This window comes from Vipera ursinii (genome assembly GCF_947247035.1).
Source record: "Vipera ursinii genome assembly, chromosome: 1".
Taxonomy (NCBI): domain Eukaryota; kingdom Metazoa; phylum Chordata; class Lepidosauria; order Squamata; family Viperidae; genus Vipera; species Vipera ursinii.
Window position 1 is genome coordinate 289,640,669 of NC_139512.1, and position 20,905 is coordinate 289,661,573.

At 37.3% G+C, this 20,905-nt stretch overlaps 1 protein-coding gene across 2 annotated transcripts in view; it reads right to left on the minus strand.

The window, feature by feature from the left end:
• ADSS2 (adenylosuccinate synthase 2) overlaps positions 1–20,905 on the minus strand; it is a gene marked incomplete at its 5' end in the record, with an annotated part of 35,261 nt that overhangs the window by 6,283 nt on the left and 8,073 nt on the right. The window contains 9 exons of one of the 2 annotated variants that reach the window (XM_083349927.1): positions 166–290; positions 1,190–1,344; positions 2,112–2,238; positions 4,555–4,636; positions 4,848–4,955; positions 7,226–7,292; positions 8,657–8,707; positions 10,406–10,474; positions 12,668–12,770. In XM_083349927.1, the coding sequence (XP_083206053.1) occupies positions 166–290; positions 1,190–1,344; positions 2,112–2,238; positions 4,555–4,636; positions 4,848–4,955; positions 7,226–7,292; positions 8,657–8,707; positions 10,406–10,474; positions 12,668–12,770 (887 nt within the window). The remainder of the gene's footprint in view (positions 1–165; positions 291–1,189; positions 1,345–2,111; positions 2,239–4,554; positions 4,637–4,847; positions 4,956–7,225; positions 7,293–8,656; positions 8,708–10,405; positions 10,475–12,667; positions 12,771–20,905) is intronic. The other variant, XM_083349928.1, reaches the window with a different exon arrangement.

The following is a 20,905-nucleotide window of genomic DNA, read 5'->3' on the forward strand; positions in this document are numbered from 1 at the left end:
TAACAGGCGCTCACTCTGTTATGTGGCACTCAGGATTCAACCCGCCAAACTGCCGACCTTCTGATCGACAAGCTCAGTGTCCTAACCCACTGAGCCACCATGTCCCTACATGTAATATATACCAATCAATAAGAAGGCCATAAGAAACCAGTATAAATTACTCACGCAGTGAATCCATTGATCATGTGAGCATATCTAATCAATACAAGATCAAGCCAACCACATCTTCTCTTTCGCCCTGTGGTCACACCAAACTCTTTTCCTCGTGTCTGTAACAATTCCCCAATTTCCTAAAAAACAAAAACAAAAAAAAAACCCACCCCAACACAGTAATGACACTATCTTGGAACAATTTTATCAACTTATAAGCCAAATGTATTTGTAACAAAATAAAGTATCTTTTACATTCTACCCAAGAAATGTACATGAAACAAGATAAAAATACAGAAGCTACCTTTATTAAAGTCAGGTAATTTAAAAATAATAGCAGAATAAGCAATTTTTTCACAAATCTATTAATGGCATTTAATGACTATATGCTAAGAGTAACCTTTGTCTTTCAAATTGGAAGGGGCTGCTGAACCTTGTCCTGATGGGACAAGATTCTGAAAGACAAAGGGCACTCTTTTGAAGACAGCAAAGCCCACATTCTGCGCAGAGGGGACCACTAGTTTAAAAGAGGGGTCAAAGAGACCAGCTATATTAAGACTGAACAGCCCTCTCTAACAGAGGGGAGGGGTATGACACCACCTATCCACTGTCTACAAGGCAGTCCTTTCATCAGTCCCAAGTAGGTTCCACACCCATTTGCACTGATTCAGGTGATCCTGAGGTTTAAGGAGACACCTCCAAGAGGCCTCAACAATTCTCAGAAAGCTAATGACCAAACTGCAGAGTGCTAATGACCAGACTGCTAAGGAATATAAATCCTTCCATTTCCCACCTTTCAGCCAGAACTGAAGAAGCTTCTTGGATGAGAAGTGAAACATCCTCAAGGGGAAAAACCCCTCCCCAAAAGTCCAGTTGACTTTTGAAAAGCACCTTTGGGACAACCATGACCTGGATGACTGATAATCTCCAAGACATCTCTACTATTAGGCAAATAGCTATTCAATCTCTATGTAATTTTATGGGAAATTATATGCATGACACTTGAAGCCCTCTATATTTATTTTGACATTATACTTACATTGTTTTGTTCTGTAGGAAAGGCACCGATCCCAACTCTAGTTGTATATGCCTTCACAACTCCATATACTTCACCCACATTCTGAGGTGGCATACCTAAGCCAGTGCAAACACCTCCCACAGTGCAATTTGACGAGGTTACAAAAGGATAAGTACCTATTAACACAGGTTAATAAAGGGTACATAAATGGTAAGATTTGTATTGTTACAATGAAAGCTCTTCAATAATGTATAAATTAGGTCTTCGTCACAGTACTGCTTTTTACATCAAGAAACATTTCCACTGAGATATACAGCTGCAGCTCTTATTCATGCTTTATAGTAACAGCACCTATTTATTTAACATCCTTGTATAATGGTTTATTCCATACAAAATTTACAGTTAACTGCAGTGATTTCTAATAAAAAAAGTTATGTGCAACATCTGAACGTGTATTATATATGCATCTAACAGATATGCACATATTTAATTATGCTGTATCGTATCACCACAGTATCTATCAGAAGAAAGGTGTATCTATTTTAAGCTTTTGGAATGCAGGATTTTTAAAGTATATTTCTGGGTATGAAATTTGAATGGGAAGACTAGTTCCATTTGAGGAAACTTACCTCAACATTTTATATTCCAAATACTAGACAATTTCATTAAAGCATATTTTCATCTCTATCATCATTAGAATGGAGGGGAAAAATCACAGAATTGCCAATCACTTTCAATATGTTCTAGTTAAAAATAAGTTTTTCAAGAGTATTTATATTACCTAGGATTTATAATACTACCAAAACAATGGCGGATTAAAGACTGAGCTATAAGATTTAATGGGACAAAGTATTCTGTCCTAAGGACATGAAAAGTAATTTCAGGTGTTATTTACATAATAGTCACTTTTCAGAAGTGAACAGATTTTGCAATTCATACTGACCAAAATCAATGTCCAATAATGTTGCGTTTGCACCTTCCACTAAAATCTTCTTTGGAGAGCCATGCAAAGCTTCATGCATAAAATATACACCATCCTTTACCATTGGTTTGATTCTTTCACTATAGTCCTAGACAAATAAAAGTGTTGCACAAATTAGGGTTAAATTAATATATTGTGATATACAATAAATAGTAAAAATTTGGTTAATAAGATTGAAATGCAATGTAGATATTGTGCTAAATAAAATAATAATAGTTGTATGTCTTCCCAACAAGATATCCTTTTGAAATTCAGAGCACTGGATAGTGCCAATTTGGTGAAAGCTGCTTTAAATGAAGTTATGAATGCCGCCAAATAAGCTACTCTTTGTATGAAAGAAATAGGAACGTATGAGTAAAATATTTAAAGGAAACAAGGAAGTTCTTTCTTATATTAAAAATTAAGAACATCCCATGGGATCAAATCGAGGGGGTGTGTGAAAGCCCTAACAAGCAGGCATATACATAGAATGAAGGCTACTGCTAAGCTTGTAAGCCGCCCTGAGTCTTCGGAGAAGGGCGGGATATAAATGGAATAAAAAAAAAATATTTGCCAAATCAAATATTCTCAGCAAAATTGCAAACATAACAGGAAGGCAATTAGTCATTCCTTCCCCTCTGACTCACAGTAAATAATATTCTGGGGTACCTTTCTTCTAAATCTGAATCCTGATTTCAGTATCATACCTTATAGACATTTTCGATCTCTTTAATAAATATGACCTGTTATCTTTAAAGTCAATGGTTGCCACCACATCCTGCAACATTACATTCTCTAAGAATTTTTTTATCAATTCATCTTTCTTAAAGAATAGAGTGCCTTGTCACTCTTCCGTCTGAACTTAGTACTTTGTCATTTCCCAGTTACCTTCTATAATACACATTGTCTCCATTAGTGGAAAAAATTTAATGAATTATAATGACCTTAATCTAAGGAGGGTACAATCTCTCTTTATTTTTATTTTTTATTTTAATCCCATTTATATCCCGCCCTTCTCCGAAGACTCAGGCCGGCTTACAATCTAAAGCACAAATCAATGTGCTTAGCAATAGCCTTCATTCTATGTATATGCCTGCTTATTAGGGATTTCGCCCCCCCCCAAGCAGCATTATTACAAAGTCAGCTTATTGCCCCCAACAAGCTGGGTTCTCATTTTACCTACCTCGGAAGGATGGAAGGCTGAGTCAACCTTGAGCCTGGTGGGACTCGAACCTGCACTAATTGCAGGCAGCTGGTGTTACTTAAGGAGGCATTAGCCCACTGCTCCACCAAGGCTGCAGTGGTGGTCTTTTCAAGCCACATCCATAGGGCTCTAGTTTGATGAGGTTGCTGGTTCAGAGCTGAAGTTTACTGTTGGGTACTTATTAGTGACAGTTATGCTTTCCATTCTGGTAATTTCTCCTCCTGGCCACTTAGGATTATGAAACTTATTTATTTATTTATTTATTTAGTTACATTTATATACCGCCCTTTCCCTGAGGACTCAGGGCGGTTTACTTGAACTGAACTGAATACTTTGTTTGGCCAAGTGTGATTAGACTCACAAGGAATTTGTCTCCGGTACAGACGTACTCAGTGTACGTGCAATGCAATAGAATAATACCAATAAAAGTGGGGAGTAAAGAACATAATAATAAGGATAAATAATACTATAACCACACTACATGAATTAATATGCAAAGACATTATTAGACAGCAGTGTGAGAATTAGGGTGTTCAGCAGAGTGATGGCATGGGGGGAAAACTGTCCCTGTGTCTAGTTGTTCTGGCATACAACGCTCTCTAGCGCCATCCCAAGGGAAGGAGTTGAAACAGACGTGAGGGTTCTCCAGATATCTTCTCAGCCCTCCTTCTGACCTGCACAATATACAGGTCTTCTTTGGAAGGCAGGCTGGTTGCAATTTTTCTTTCTGCAATCTTAATTATCTGTTGGGCGTCTGCACCTGTCCTGTTTCGTTGTTGTACTAAACCAGAAAATTATACAAGTACAAATGACAGACTCAGACACACTTTTGTCTGCACCAAATTTTCTACCAGTCAACTCCACTGGTAGTTCTAATTCTGAGTTCCAATATTATAAAACATTGCATAATACTACAAAATAAATGCCTATCCATCCATAAGACATGGATCCTAAGATTCTGGTCACAGATTTTCACAAGAAATATGAGCTTCTAAGAGACAACGTCCTCAAACCAACTTGTCTGAAACTGAGAATTCACCATAAAACAATTTAAAACACTAAATACCTTTCCATAGAAACATACAATGACAATATTTTTGTAGCATCTCTGAAATTCTTATACAAATATTTATTATTGTTGTTGCCTTCTGTTTTCTTTAAAGCCCTTTCATTAGAGGAAGCATACTCAGAAAAATCCATCAGCTATTTCTGTGATTTTACCTTTAATCTTTCCAGTTCTCCTTCAATGTCAATCTCTAACGTAGGGTAAACAGATTTGTATTGATTGGCCAGCACTTTGAATCTAAAAAGTAAAAAGTTTATATTCTATTATATGTGTAAAACATTCACACAAATCTTTCATATAGACTTTGATTTTAGAAAGTGAAAAGAGAAAAAATTATAAGTGAGAAATCCAGCAAGGAATATGAAAATCAGAATCTACAAATAAGAAAACTGATTGCCCTAGTAATAAATATACACAGAATGTAACATTACACTAGATAAATTGTTACCTTTCTGAAAATTCATTGAAGTCAGAAACTAGATCACACATTCTGAGCCCACTTCGAGCTGCTTTAGAAGAATACACTGGACCAATTCCCTTTTTTGTGGTTCCCAAGCTTTAAAACACAAAAAAATAAAAAAAACACACACACATACTACACAATCTGATTGACTCTCAAACGTGATAACTGATTTCTTGTTAATATTTTTAAAATAAAATTCATTTTGATGGTTTCTACTTGCCACTCACAGGAGTTAAAACCTGCTCTCATGTGAGCATCCAACGGGAGGATTGAAAAAGGGCAAAATGCAGACAAGTGGGATAAAAGACAGACAACCATTGTCAGTGGGAGACTTTTGCAAACACTGATATAAATAATTTAGATGTATGTGTGTCTACGCAGGTGTGTGCCTGTATGCACAGTTTAAATACTTTCTGTTGTTAAATTATGATAAACATAAAAATGCACATTTATTTTAAGTTAAAATTTACACAATTTTACATAGATTTCATTGAATTTTAATAGTATGATTATTAGCATGTTACAAATTGCTTTAACATAAAGTGATGTGTAGAAAAGCTGGCACATTGCTAACTTTTAAGATTATTCAAATTAAAATTGTACAGATATTATCATTCAAAGTGGTCAAAAAGTCTTCTTTCATGGTTGGAAGTCATGTTTTACTGTCCTAAGTCCTACAGAATATAGGACATAAATTTATATCTATATTGTATCTATATCCTCACCTGACCCTCAAATTATTCATCTTTTGGTCTGTAACCACAAATGAAGTAAGCAATTTATATATTGTACTAAACTAAGGTTTTTTAACTATAATTTGAATAAACTAACATTTAAATATAAATGTTGGGTTTTTCAAACCACAATATCTGAATTCACACATAATTCTAAGCCTAAATCAGGCAAATCTTACAATGAATTAATGCAATGTATGATCTTGGCTGCAATATATAAAAAGCAGGAAGAGTTCACTATAGTCTGCATCAAAATGCTATATATTACTGAGCTGATCTGCATCCATACTCAATAAAAGCTTAAAGCAATGTACAGTAAATGAAGCAAAAAAAATATTTGGGGTTTGCTGTTACTAAATCTTAATTTAAACAACTGAGTCAAAGTTAATCTATATTTCAGATATTGGGGGAAAAAACCCAAACTAATGTTATCTGTGCTTCTGCAGTTTTAAATGTGATATCACAGGAAATCCTTATTCCAACGTAGAAATATAGTAATTAATAAATAATATAGTATACTAACATAATAAGTTGGCAGCCTAATATGAATCAAATGGTAACAATGTTTTTGCCAATTTGTAGGTGCAACTGGATTTTATTTTGTTCATTATTTGATACCAATAGCTAAAAAGCATTCTATTTAAATAAAAATTATATTCTCAAAGATAACAAATATTAAAAACACAATTAGCCAGAGTCGTTATTTTGAATAAAACTTAACACCCATAAAAAATACCATATCACCAATAATTTAATATTGCCTCTTCCTATATTGTGATAAAAAGCATTCCCATATTTTTATTTTGCATCTTTAAAGTGAATCCACCAGGATGGCGATGGTGTTTTTTAAATGGACTTATTAAATATTTGGGTGGGAAAACTAGCACTGCATGGATGAAACTAAAGTCATATTTTTTTTATATTTTGCTACGGTATGGGAAGGAAGAGATCCAGAAAAAATGGCTCTACAAATTTGATCATTTGTGTTTGGCATGACAGATAGAAACATACACAAATAAAATGACAAGCAAACAAACAGTGATGTCCCTTCCCTCCTTGGATACATCATTAATGATTAATGCTGCCATTTCAATACTTTGGCACAGAGTTAGATTCTCAAACACTTTTATTTAATATCAGCTATTTTTCCCGACTCTGATCAAGATTTCATGATTGTATGTATTAGATTTAGCAATCTGATCCTGGAGGTTCAGTTAGATTTTGTATTATTGATCAAGAACAAGATTTATATACTTAACAGGTAACTGGTCTTTATATTCATGTTCTACATTAAAAAATAGAGTATTTTTCTAATATATTCCTTGGGTTCTATGTAAAGCTCCAGATTGAGGCTTATAATTTAAAACCATGTTTACTGAACAAACCATACATTATGTGTATTCTGGTTGTACAATTTGGGTTGCAGAAAAATCTCACTTTTTAAACCTTTGAACTTCCTGCCTCATCAATATATAAAAATAAATAGACTTTATAGATGTTTCAGACATCCTATAAACAGTTTCTGAATAATCTTATTATAAAATGTCCTTAAAATATTTTGTACGAATTGACAAAAAAGACCCTTCATGACATTAAATACAGTAAGATATTAGACAAAGCACAACATACTTTTTCCCTGCTTGCTCTTGTCTTTGTTGTTCTTGAATGCCATCAGCAGCTTGGTGGAAGTCAAATACTAAGGAATTTCAAGAGTACAAAATGAGTGGACGTCTCTACAAATTTATACAAATTTAAATTTTGGAGATCCTTATTTTCATTAGCAACTAAATAAAGATTCAATAGATCCAACAGAAAACACCAGAAGAAATTTTTTTTATAAACTATACACTTTAATTTGGCAAGACTGGAAATGTGGAAGTTGTAAACTATATTGTACTATGCTGCAAATAAAATTGTATTCTCAAATATTTGTTTAAACTCCTTCTTCTCAAGCAGAATCTAATAATGTGAGAATTGTGAACTGTCCCAGAGTTAAACTGGTTAGAATTATAAAGAAAACCTTTCACTGGCTGTAATGATTGCTTAGTTCCAACTTTTCTCTTTAGTTAACCATCCACACCCAAATCATTCTTGCATAGCCATTTGCTTGGGGTGGGGGGTGGGGGGAACTTCTGGTGACAGTGGAAAACTTTTTAAAACCTATTTAATGAACTGGTGTGGGTGAGATGCCACGAAACAGAACAAGAGGCTTTCCAGATGGCAGACTGCTGATTTCTTACCCATGGTTAAACAATAAATCTTTAATGTAGTTTATCAGAAATGATAATTGTCATGGAGAAAAGCTATGTGATCTGTACGATTGAAACAACCCGATGGAACATAATCATAATCAGTGATAAATGGGTAACTATGATCTTGGAACTGAATCTGTTTAGAGTACTAGCAGGCAAATCTTTCTCATTCATTATAGTACTCACAGTACAGGACAAGCAAATGACACTTTTGGAAGCCTACATATCCCAGAATACCAGTTTTTTCTTCACTAAATTTTTATTTTTCCTGAAAAGGTTCTCATTGCAACTGATTGTATGAGTTAAAGGTGCTAAATGTTTACTTTTAAAATTTCTCTGATGAAAAGATATCTGCTTGAATCAAGGTTAAGCAATGTAATAAAAGTCAGTACTTGTTATGTGAATCTGATCCTAAGAATGAGAATGCAGAAATAAGCCTAGAATAGGCAATATTCCCTGGCTGAGCAATTTAGTTGCCAAACTAACTGGAGAGAAGAATGACCTTGTTGAAAAAGTTATCTTAAAATATGAGAAAAATCAGCATTTGATTCTGCAACACTAAGCTAATTTTAGAATCAAAATCTCAGTAAGATGAAGTATAATCAGAAAAAAATGGCTTGAGGCATTAACTTAATCATATTTTCCCCTGAATTCAGTCTTAGGATACTACAGATCCAAAAAAATGGCATTTGGAATTGCAATAATTACTTTAAGAATTGACAAGTAATTCATCAAAGAATGACTTCATGAAGACCTAGTAAAGAATTATACATACATTGATGTGAGTGCAATTAATATAATTACTTACCAATATGGGCTCTGTCCGATATAATTAGCCTTTTTTCCCAGGCTTCTAAACCTTTTGAAGAAATATTAGGTAATATTCATTAATTTTATTTGTCAGTGTTTAATGCAATCCCATGCATATTTATGCAAGAGTAGATTCCCATAAGTCAAATTGCTATTACTCAAGTATAATCAGGATTTCATCTAACCATCTAACCGTCTGGGCTGATCTAAAAAAACAATGAAATATCAGTCCAAATTAGAGCTTGATTGGGAGATCATTTGGGAATTCCAGGTTTTTAAGCTACAGCAAAAAGGGAAACGGAAAAATCCCAAACAAAGACAGTAGGAAACCATTTCCACATTGCTACCAAGAAAACTATATATTGCCACTGCAACTGAGGTACACTTGGAGATTTAATTTTTTAAAATCCATTTTAAAAAGTGCAATTTTCACAGTGGCACAACAAAACTTCTAAACCTTAAACTTTCTCTAAAATCTTAGGTGGGGCTTCTAACATCACATCAGTGAACTTGTACTCATGCAGTGAGACTCCCTTTCCTTCTGCTGCAAATCCTACATCTTTCAAAACTGCTCTGAAAAATCCTCCTAACTGATAAAGCAGAACTAGAGAACAGGACTTTGGGATGCTTTTGAAGATTGGTTCAGATACGTCTGTTCTTCCATACATATTCTTAAAATGTCTATATTTTTATTTTCGTAATATGCTATTAGATGTTATCTAATTTAACATCATACTAACATCATTTCCATTTTGGAGCACTGTACTGTTAAGATATTAGCTATATAAAACAAATATGTTCTTTAAAAAAAAGCCAAAGCCATGTAGGGGTGTAGGTCTATACATATGTTGTATATAGTATGTATATGTTGTATATAGTACGTTTAGGTATGTGTCATGTATGTGTTCACTTTGAGAGTGAACAACTAAATTTCATTTTTGATGTGTGTTGTTGTGCCCATAGAAAAATATGACAATAAAGGTTATCTTATCTTATCATCTTATCTTATCTTATCTTATCAAAGGGAATTAATTGTTCATCAAATTGCTAATTGAATATAAGGCTACTGCATGGGAACAGCACATTACCAAACACTCAGTTCTACCATGTTTCACCGAGAATAAGACCTACCCCACAAAATAAGCCCTAGCTTTGGGGTGAGAACGCCTAAAAACAAGCTAGGGTAGGGATGGAAGGTGGAGCTTCCCCATGCACCCAGCACCGGCTTACCATTGCAGCCATGCCCAGACACCTGCCTTGCCGGCCCACTTCTTCTGTGGCCACTCGCCGCCACTTGCACGCATCATCCCTGAACTGCCATTTTGCCGTCATTTTGCTTCTGTAGCCCAGAACGGAGCTCCAGATTGATGCACACAGCGCCCCCCCCTGGCCTCCATTTCAACATCAGAGGCCTTCAGGAAAGGCTTCTGCAGCTGAGAACCAAGCTCTGGATTGATGCGCGTGACATCCCCAGAGAATGGAGGGTGCCACGTGCATCAATCCGGAGCTCGGTGCTCAGCTGCAGAGGCCTTTCTGACGGCAAAAAAGAGGCTGGGGGGCTAGTGCCGTCACTGAGAGGTGAGACAGTGGAAAAGACATCCCCTGAAAATAAGGCCTGGTGCCTCTTTTAGAGGCAAAAAAATAAATAAATAAGACCAGGTCTTATTTTCGGGGAAACACGGAAGTATACTGTTGTGAGAAGATCATGAGAACTTCTTCAAATAATAGCTTATCAAGGTATTCTCACCTTTTCCTTTTTTAACATTTTTTTCTGCCTCTTCAAATAACCCTGGCAGATGAATTACCACACCATTTCCTGGAGAAAAACATAAAAAAGATAAAAAAAAATAATGTGAGGTCTCTTCCAAAGATCACAATTTGAAGTATGATAAAATAATGCAAATACAATTCTACACATATTTTTATCATGTAGTGGTGATTTTGATTCATAAGAAAGTGTTTTTTTTTCTCATGCAAGGCAAAGCATCGTCTTTTTACTTTCTCACCCTCTCTATCAATTGCTCCTCCACTGGAGCTCCAGAAGGTTAAACACCTTCTGGAATAATATAGGATATGGAAGAGTGATTATTCATTCAGTAGAGAGATTAACACAAATATGGAGACCCAATTTACCTAAGAGTAAGCAGTCTCAAATAGCATAAATCAGCCACTGCAAATTGAAGATTTTGAAGATCTTTACACTGTAGCTGGTTAATATGAACTAACCTCTACTTATTACTTGTATCAGAGCTTGCAATTTAACCTGAAATTACTTCAGTGGTATGTATACATATTTTTTTCAGGTTGTTGCCATCAATGTTTAAAACAGCCACATTCACAGTAATTTTCAAAAAAAAAACCCTGAATTTAAAACTTTTTCTTCCCCCAAAAACCAACAACAGACAAACAGAAATGAATCTAACATTTCTTTGGAGAATCTAAGATAGCCTTCCCATATTTTGGGGAGAAATAATCTAATATTACTTTTGGGTAAACACAGTAATGCTATTCTATAGTATCCCACAATGGTATGTGCCTGTTCCCCCGCCCCCATTGCTTCTGGGATGAAGGACTCATTTAAGACTTTTGTGACTGGTCTCACAAAATGGCTGCCACATAGGGGCCTATCATTTATAACATGGGCCATATGATCAGTTGCAATCAGTGTGTAGAAGACAAAATTTCCCACCTATTTTTATCATCTTCAAGATTATAAGCAGCAATTTAACTTTGTCTTCATATAGGACAAGCAGGAGCCTTACAACTGGCATTTGAATTTTCTAAGAATGTCTACAGCATCTATTTAAAGTTAAAATACATTTCTGAAAATAAAACTAATAGTGTACCTCCTTGCTTTATATTGTGCCAGCTTCTCATTGTGTAGGAGAGGTGCAGTGGTTCTCACAGATGCCATTATGGGAATTTTAAGCAAGGTATATATTTTTAATCTTTGTGGTGTAACTGCTGTTATGTTTCAGAAATGTGAAAAAGAGCATCTATTATGTTTGCAGGAATTCCTGAAAGCTGTATCCTCCAGACTCATTAAACTGCAACTTCTATTATGATGGTTGAGGATAAAGTGAACTGTAGTCCAAAATAGCTAACAAAGAGTGTAAAGTTAGGAGGCTGTTATTTGAGGAAAGCATTTGGTCCCTGCCTACCCTATTGCCAGACTTGCATGAATGGGTATCATAATTTTTACTTGTAAATGTTCCAACAAACGTAAGGAACTTGCTTAGACACAGGCAACCTGTTCTTTGTGCACTTTAATCAATAAAAACTTGATTTTTCATGTATAAAGTAGATATTATAAATATAGTGATGTATAGGAATATGAATGACTCAGAAGAGGAAAAAAATACACTCCTATTCCCCACTATGCATTGCAGTTACATTTGCTAGGAAAGACAGATGGTAACTCATTCACCCTGAATTCTGAGGTCAAAAAAGATCACCCTGTTATGCAATTCCTTTTGCTTAGCATCCCTAAAACAACGTATTTGAAAAAAAAGTCTTATCTTCTGCAACTTACTGCATAATGGTAAAACAAATTGTTTCATCTAACAAAGCCTTCTCCCAAACCTAGCATTAGAATCACTGGGGGAATTAAAAACAGCAACAATACCCAAATACAATATAGGCAGTTTCTGTTCTTTTCTCTCTGTTTTAACTTGAGAGGTTTCCCAGCATTGTTTCAATGATGCATTAACTTTTTGCATCTAGTCATAAATAAAGCTACACATCAGAACTACAAATAGTATGGTCCTCTGAGGAAACAAAAGCAAATAAATCATTTCCCTAGCTACCACTAACACGGGTGGTGTCTAGAAACGTGCATTTCTTTCTTTAGTTGCATAAATATCAAAGCAAGTGTCCTTTACATATCCTCATGTAAACAGTAACTGTAGTTACTGCACAATACATTTCCAGTTTTTGATAAACACTGAGAAACATTCAAGATCTTGACTAACAAGAATGGTATGTTTATAGAGTAGTAAAAATTACTTACCAATAAATGCTGTGACTTTCGGATTGATGATACCACTGGGTAACAGATGAAAATCATATTCCACAGAATCCACAACAACCGTATGTCCAGCATTATTGCCTCCCTATTAAAAATATTTTTAACTTTATTTAAAAATAAATATAAAAAGTATAAAAAGTATATAAAAAGTATATTCTCACTAAAGATACTTTGACTCTTTCAATGTCCCTTTTTTACAACTAGAGCAGGGGTCTCCAACCTTGGCAACTTTAAGACTTGTGGACTTCCAAAATTCCTCAGCCAGCAAAGCTTGAAGTCCAGAAGTCTTAACGTTGCCAATGTTGAGGACCTAGAGGACATATATCTTAGTAGCCTAAACAAAAAAGTATATGAATATTCTTAAATGCACTGTTATTCACTTAACTGCTTCTTCCAATCTGCCTTTTCATTTATACGGTATGTGTATTAATAAGGAAGTAAAATTGGTGACAGAGATTTATAAGTTGAAATAAATTTAGGACTCTAGTGGGTTGTTCTAATGAAAGAAAGATCTCATCCTTTAAAGCAAAGTCCCCAACCCTTCCAGCTTTGCAGACTGGCAGTGAGGGAGAGAGGATGGTTTCATTTGAGTGGCAGGTGAGCGCATATGCATGTGCTTACCCACCGCTCGTGTAAATGGGGATGACACTTCCAATAATTTAATAGTTTTCAAATATATGCATTTGGATCAAGAATTTCTCCTTGGTTCCTCCAGAAATCAGAAACATCCAAAGAACATTGAAAAGCTTTGTGTTGAGTTTGTGATATATGCAAATCAGAATTGGATATAATGCTTAACAAAGTGGGGCACATGTTCGCTGTTTAGTTTGGGTATTCCGGTAGCAGATGTCAACCAGGTGCTATTTAACACTATAAATTAGCAAGTTGCTCATTAACAATTTGTCATTTACATCTATTTACTGTTTTATGCAGATCGTTATTTTTACATTATCTGACATTGTGAGCTGTCAAGAGTCAATCTGAAGTTATTTATCTACTGTCTAGGCAGCACTGAAATAAACAAATTAATGCAACATTAAAATACAGCAACTTTTCACAAACATGGAAATACTACAGTGACCATGCAGTAAACCACTTGTGAAAATATGCCATTAAATATAATAGTTCTGCTCAGATAAATACACACACACACACACACACACACACACACATACATACATAACAATAACAGCAACAAGCAGAAACAAGAAAAGTATTCAAGAGTACCATAGTTATTTTAGTTGATTTATAGCTTGCCTTAATGCTCTGGTAAGCACTCAAGGCAAACTAAAAGAATTAAGAAAAACAGAATAAAAGTCATCAATACAAATTAAAATTAAACACCGAAATCGTATAGCAGTTAAAAGCTCAGTGAAATAGTTGCATCTTCACAGAGGTCTTATGTGCTGAAACAGCAGGGACCCAAAACAGTCCCCACTGTTTCCTGCACATGATCCAAACAACTGTAAAAACACTGCCCCTGCCCGCCCCACCACAATCCAATTTCAACAAGCTTTCCAAAAGAATATTACAGTTAATAGTATGAAACTGAATTCTCCCCCCGCCCTCAAGTTCTTCTTGTAAGTCATCTACCGTCTGATAAAAATGGTAACGGGCAGGGCTTTTTTTTCTCATAGAATGCTCAGAACGGAGTCCCAGCACCTTTTTTGGATGGAACCTTGTAAGGTAGGCAAGGCAGATTGTATGACATGTGTGAGTTCCGGGCACCTTTTTCTTTTAAAAAAAAAAGCACTGGTAAGACATTTAGACTACAAAAGAGACAATTAAGGGGAGACATGATAGCAATCTTTCAGTACTTGAAGGATTATCATAACAAAAAGAGTGTGGATTTATTCTAGGTAACATCAAAGGGCAAAAAGAACCAATAGGTAAAAGCGACATAAAGGGAAATCCTAACTCAAAATAAGAAATAATTTCCAGAGTATGAAGGCTACTAAACAGTGGACAGCCTACCTCAGACATGTCAAACACAAGGCCCGGGGGCCGGATCCGGCCCGCGAAGTGGTTTCATGCGGCCCGTGAAGCCATCCTGGAAACAGTGAGGGAACGGCCCCCACTGCCTTGGCCCTGGCCCAGAGACCCTCCTTCTGCCAGAGACCCTCAGATCTGTCCCACTCCTGCCCAGGCCCCCCCATAGGCACCCTTGATGCGAACGATGTAGAGCTGGCCACACCCACCCAGTAGGCCATACGCACTCTAGCCATGCCCACCCAGTAGGCCATGCCCACCCAGGCCACGCCCACCCGGCCCCCTGAGGGCAACCGCAGTGCTGATGCGGCCCTCAATGAAATTGAGTTTGACACCCCTGGCCTACCTCCTAGATGCAGGGGTGTCAAACTCAATTTCATTGAGGGCCGCATCAGCATTGTGGTTGCCCTGGGGGGGGCTGGGGGTGTGTGGCCAGGGTGGGCACGGCCTACTGGGTGGGCGTGGCTGGAGTGCGTGTGGCTTACTGGGTGGGCATGGCTAGCTCTACATCGTTTGCGTCAAGAGTGCCTATGGGGGCCTGGGCAGGAGTGGGACAGATCTGAGGTTCTCTGGCAGAAGTAGATGGGGCCGGGGCAAGTACCAAGGCATGTTCCACTGGAGGAGCCTCACTGTTCCTCTTAGGTCATGCGGGGGGCTTGGGGGGCTGGACAGTGGCACAGAGGGCAAATGCCCATCCCAGCCTTCAAGCACCCGCGGCACTAAGCCCAGCCCCACTTCCCCAAGGGTGCGCCCAGCTGCACTTACCTCCTCTTCAAGGCTGCTGCTGCTGTGCTTGCTCTCCTTAGCCAGGTTGCTCATGATGGGTACGAGGGCAAAGTCAATAGGGAGGCCCACTTCCTTTTCATGTGAGAAGACCTGGCTTTGTATCCAAAGCTTCCTTAGCAATAGGATGGGAGACACACACACCCCAGGATAGGCCAGGAGGAGGGGGCAAGGGGATGGTGAAAGGGCAGCAGGGCAGGACTAAAGCAGGACTTCCCTCAGACCCTCTCCTTCCTTCCTTCCTTCCTTCCTTCCTTCCTTCCTTCCTTCCTTCCTTCCTTCCTTCCTTCCTAAGAACAGTGGTGGGAAAATATTTGAGAAGTGGGAGGGAGAAAAATAGGCAAGAAACACAGCTGGGGAAGTGTCATCCTTCGTGAGGAATGAAGAAATGCATCATTGCCTGGAAGTGGCCAGCACATGGCCCTCACCTACTTCACATATCCAGCTTGGTGGGCTCTGGGGGAGGGGATGCCATGAGCAGCGTGAGAGTTGTTGTTACCTGTGAAATGCTGCCCAGCCCCAGTCAAGAATTTCAAGTTCCCTTCCACATCAGTGATGTGCCAGAGCTTACTAAGAAAGGTTCCATGGTCATGATGGGTTACAGGTACTCCTGAATTGCTTTTGCAGGTAATCTTTGCTTAACGACCATTCATTCAACAGCTTTTTGAAATTATGATGACACTGAAAGATGGGGCTTACGACTCATTGCAGCGCTCCTGTGGCCATGTGAGTGAGATCTGGGCTCTTGGCAAGCCATTCGCACTTACAATAGGTCAGGAGTCAGCAACCTGAAACAGTGAAAGAGCCACTCGGAACCGGTTCCCTCACAAAAGGAAAAACTGGGAGCCACAAAAAATGTGTGCACATGTGCGTACATGCGCACATGCGCAGAACAGGGTTTGACTGAAGAGTACAGCCAAGGCGAGATATGCACCTACCCTGCATATTTGAATTGATTGGTTGAACTTTTTTAGTCCCACTTTTTTTTTGGACTGCACATGGCAGAAGACTGGGAGCCGCAGCTGAAAGAGCCGCATGCGGCTGTCAAGTACCTTGAGATCATATGATCACATTTGAAATCTTCCCTGCCAGCTTTCCTAAAAAGTCAAAGTCAATGACGAAGTCAGAAGGGAAGGGCACAAGCCATTGTCACCTGCTGTCAGGACTCCTGGCTCTGGGAGGGGAGCGGATTGGCTGAAAAAGGCCCATCGGGATCCGTTTTGGGACAAACCTTTTTCAGCCAGTTTGTTTGGGAATGGAAGTCTGCCTGCCAGATTGGTTTCACCACACGAGATGGAGTCCCTCTGGCCAGCAGCCCTGTCACTGTTAAAGAGTGTGGCATAGGGTGCTTGCAACAAGGAATATTTGGAGCCAGACTGGCTACAAATGCTTCTTGCAACAAATCCAACTTGGTTTTTGACATGGACTTTTTCAGCCAGTTGTCTTTCAAAATGGAAGGGCTGCCTATCAGATTTACTTTGCCCCTTATGGACCCTCACACAGCCATTCTGCACACAAAGGGGAGGAAAACTCTAGTAGATCATAAAGATCCAAACTTCTCTTCTCAAGCCCAGCGTTGCAATTTCCTTCTGCACATAGAAGTAAAGCTGCCTGCAGCAATTTCGCCAACCCTGCTTAACAATCGCAAGTGGGAGAGCTGGGATTGCAGTCACTGTGTGAGCTGGTCATGTGGGTGTCTCACTTAATTACCACAACAACTTACAATCAAAATTATAGGCTCAATTGTGATCCTAAGTCTAGTAATATCTGTAGGTAGCAACTTCAGCATGGCCATTGAAATCTTCCAAGAAAGAAGGCTTATAACTATGCTAGCATTGAATATTTGACAGTGTACTGATTGAATACTGAATTAAATTTCCAAAGCCAATTTTTTGATACAGCATTGTTTATAGGGATATTTATAGAAATGGACATTAATACCACAAGACAGAAAGTCTCTTGTGCATCTGTCTATACTTTATTTGAGAATCTCATTAATTCATTTTATATTTTCTCTTCCATTCATTCAAAATAAAGTATTTAATTCCAACAGGAACTCAGAAGTATTCTTCTTGCCATTGGATGTGTTGTACTATCCAATAAAACCAGAGTGTAAATTTTCCCTCCCCCCCCAAAAAAAACCACCAGTTGTCCACTATTATCTAAAGATGGAGATAATCCTCCATTATGGCTGTATGCTTTGTGAAACCTCTTTAGGTGTGGCAAATTGAAAAGTGAGAAATTAAGAATTACGGTAGGTTGAAATTTCATCTAGGTGAAACGTTTATATATATATATATATATAAATAACCTTTGACACATTTGAGCATTTGCTGGAGAAACAGCATTTGTTGTCTTATTATCAATATTACTTTCTGTCAATGACCTCTCAGTCATTTAAATCAATACATTTTCACTTGCATACAAATCTTATTAGCATCATTATCTGTTGTTTGTAACTACACATATGAGCTAAGATTTCACAGATGGATGAATTCATACATATCCAAGATACAGGGAAGCATTTTTTTTATTTGATTAACAAATGAAACTGATACCACGCTAAATTTTTTGCTCAAATATAAGAATCTTCAGACAGTCCTCAGGGGTAATTTGAGGCTTAGCATATGTGATAGATTGATCCAAATGGTAATCTTACACCCACATCCTATGTTCATGCTCCCTTCAATTCAGATGGTTAGTGTTGTGTTTGGATGGGGAATCTTTTAAGAGTTTTTATTTATTAGGTTTGATGTAAAAGACTAACACAGCTACCACTCTGGAGACACGTGAAAACTGATCCACTTTTGTTTATTTTAGCACAGGCATAAAGCACTGCTCAAGTAACATAAACCAGCGTAGAACTCAGAATGTAAACAGTGACAAGCAACTCATCTCTCTCTATAAGAATCTGAATTCCTGTGAACACAGAGCAAAGAGGTTATTTATTACTGCTTATGTGGCACAAGCCGCACAAGCATTTGTACATGCAACATGAAGTGGCAGGCACATTCAAAAAGGATGAACCTTATGACACAATAGTATGGCAATCTTTTCATCATTTTGACAAAACTCAGTAAAATCCTGAAGACTTCCATGCTTTAAACATAGAGGTTCGCCATAATTTTTATGAAACATTTTTTAGAGTTTTGAAATCTTGAATATATATAACTGATTTAAATTAAACATCTGGTTTGTTTTTTGAAATCATTAATTCATCTTCACTGACTAGAACTCCAAAAAACATTACGTGCATATGAAAATATCTCATGTTTATATTAGCTAATTTCTTGAGACAAAGGAATTAACTATTAAGAGTGGTAAATAAAGAATAAGCAACTTGTCCGAAGTCTCAGTGGAGCCACTGATACAAAGAAAACAACAAAATTCATGACATTAAACTACTTTTTAGTAATAGTCTAATTAGCCATCTCTGTGAGGAATGCAACTAACTAAAACTATGTTCTACTTCTGAAAGGACATTTCAACCTTTAGTATCAATCTCACATTAATAACATAAAAAGAGGGGGAAGAGTGGACTCCACACAATATAAATGTGTTTAATTAATTTAAAATATATCAGGTTTGGCTTTGTTCTAATCTTGTCCATTTTCTGGGTGTACCATAATGTAATCTAAAGGTCAGCTGACACCACTAGAACAAAAAATGATTTGGACATACTGGAGAAGATCAATATTTTATGTATTAAACCAGCGGTCCCCAAACTTTCTGGATTGGCGAACCGGGGGTGGGTGGGCAGAGGGGATGGTTATGTGTGAGTTGCAGGCAAGTGCGCAAGCAGGCACAGCTCTATTTCTGTGAAGCTCTACCACACAAATGGACCTTCACATGCGAGTATCTGCTGCTCATGCAAATGGATCTTTGCACGCAAGCATGAGAGCACATGCTCACTGGCCCCTTGCACATCCTGGTTCCAAATGGACTGTGGGCTGGTAGTGGGCCACAACCCAGGGGTTGGGGACCCCTGTATTAAACTATAAATTACTGAACAAATTTAAACTATTAAAGTAAACTATAAATTTAGATAATACCTTGTTAATTAAATCATGCTTCAAAAATCAAAGTAGAAACCTTTCAGTTACTGTCTTTCCACTAAATGTGACCTTCATGGCATTTCACAAAATGTATGTTAAGCATATGATACTTATACTGATCTTGCAGACAGATTCTAACATGCATGGAATCCCCAACAGTTGTATTGTGGAGTAGCAAAAAAGGAGAAGAAATGATATTATTTTTTTTATTTATTTATTTTAATTCCATTTATATCCCGCCCTTCTCCAAAGACTCAGGGCGGCTTACAAGCTTAGCAGTAGCCTTCATTCTATGTATATGCCTGCTTATTAGGGCTTTCACACACACCCCAAGCGGCATTATTACAAAGTCAGCTTAATTGCCCCCAACAATCTGGGTCCTCATTTTACCGACCTCGGAAGGATGGAAGGCTGAGTCAACCTTGAGCCTGGTGGGATGCGAACCTGCACTAATTGCAGGCAGCTGGTGTTACTTAAGGAGGCATTAGCCCACTGCTCCACCAAGGCTCCACTATTACTGCAATAATAGTTTGATTCACTTGGATCAGAAAGATATTCAGGCAACATCTCCAAATTCTTTCCCTTGTCAAGTTCACATACTTATATGCAATCAGTTAATATAATTAGGAGACATTAAAATGCTCATCAGCCAAATGTATCAAATCTAAAGAAACACAATTGCAGGAACAGGCCACGTTCTCATTGCAACTACTATATACACATCCGTAAACAATAACAGATATTCTAATTACAAATATATCAGACAGTAAATGTCTGGAATCTAACACAACTCTCATAATCATACTGAATTCTTAGGACTGCTATTAAATAAAGGCAAATAGATGCTGCTATCACATTTATTTTAATATGCCATTTTAAACAGAACAAAATTTTGTGGTAAAACTTTGCTTTATGACTGCAATGGCAGAATCATTTAAAACATAATGTTGGCTCAGATTGCTAGATGTGAATGAGCTGACCACTCGTTGATAGTTCTAAAATATCCAATTTCATCAGCATGCACAACTGTTACATAAATATGCTTCAGGGGAAAATGATATAGTAATCTCATAGGTTAACACTTTAGAATAGAAAATAAGTTCATTATTGCCACGCTGTATTGTAAAGTGCAAAGTCCGTTCCTGAATTCATTAGGGTTGATTTCTAAATAACATTCTGGATTTCAGTCTAAATTAGCAGCATATAATTCTTACGATGTGAGAAATATTAAAAAGCTTTTCAGGGGAAGCATATAATAAAGTTGCAGATATAATTACTGGCAGATTTAGAAGAGGAGTTATCAAAAGAGAGTGGCATAAAATTATTTGAATAACTAAGGGCAAATAAAGGATAAAATGTCATTATTCACCTCTGGTAGCAGTTTCTTATACAA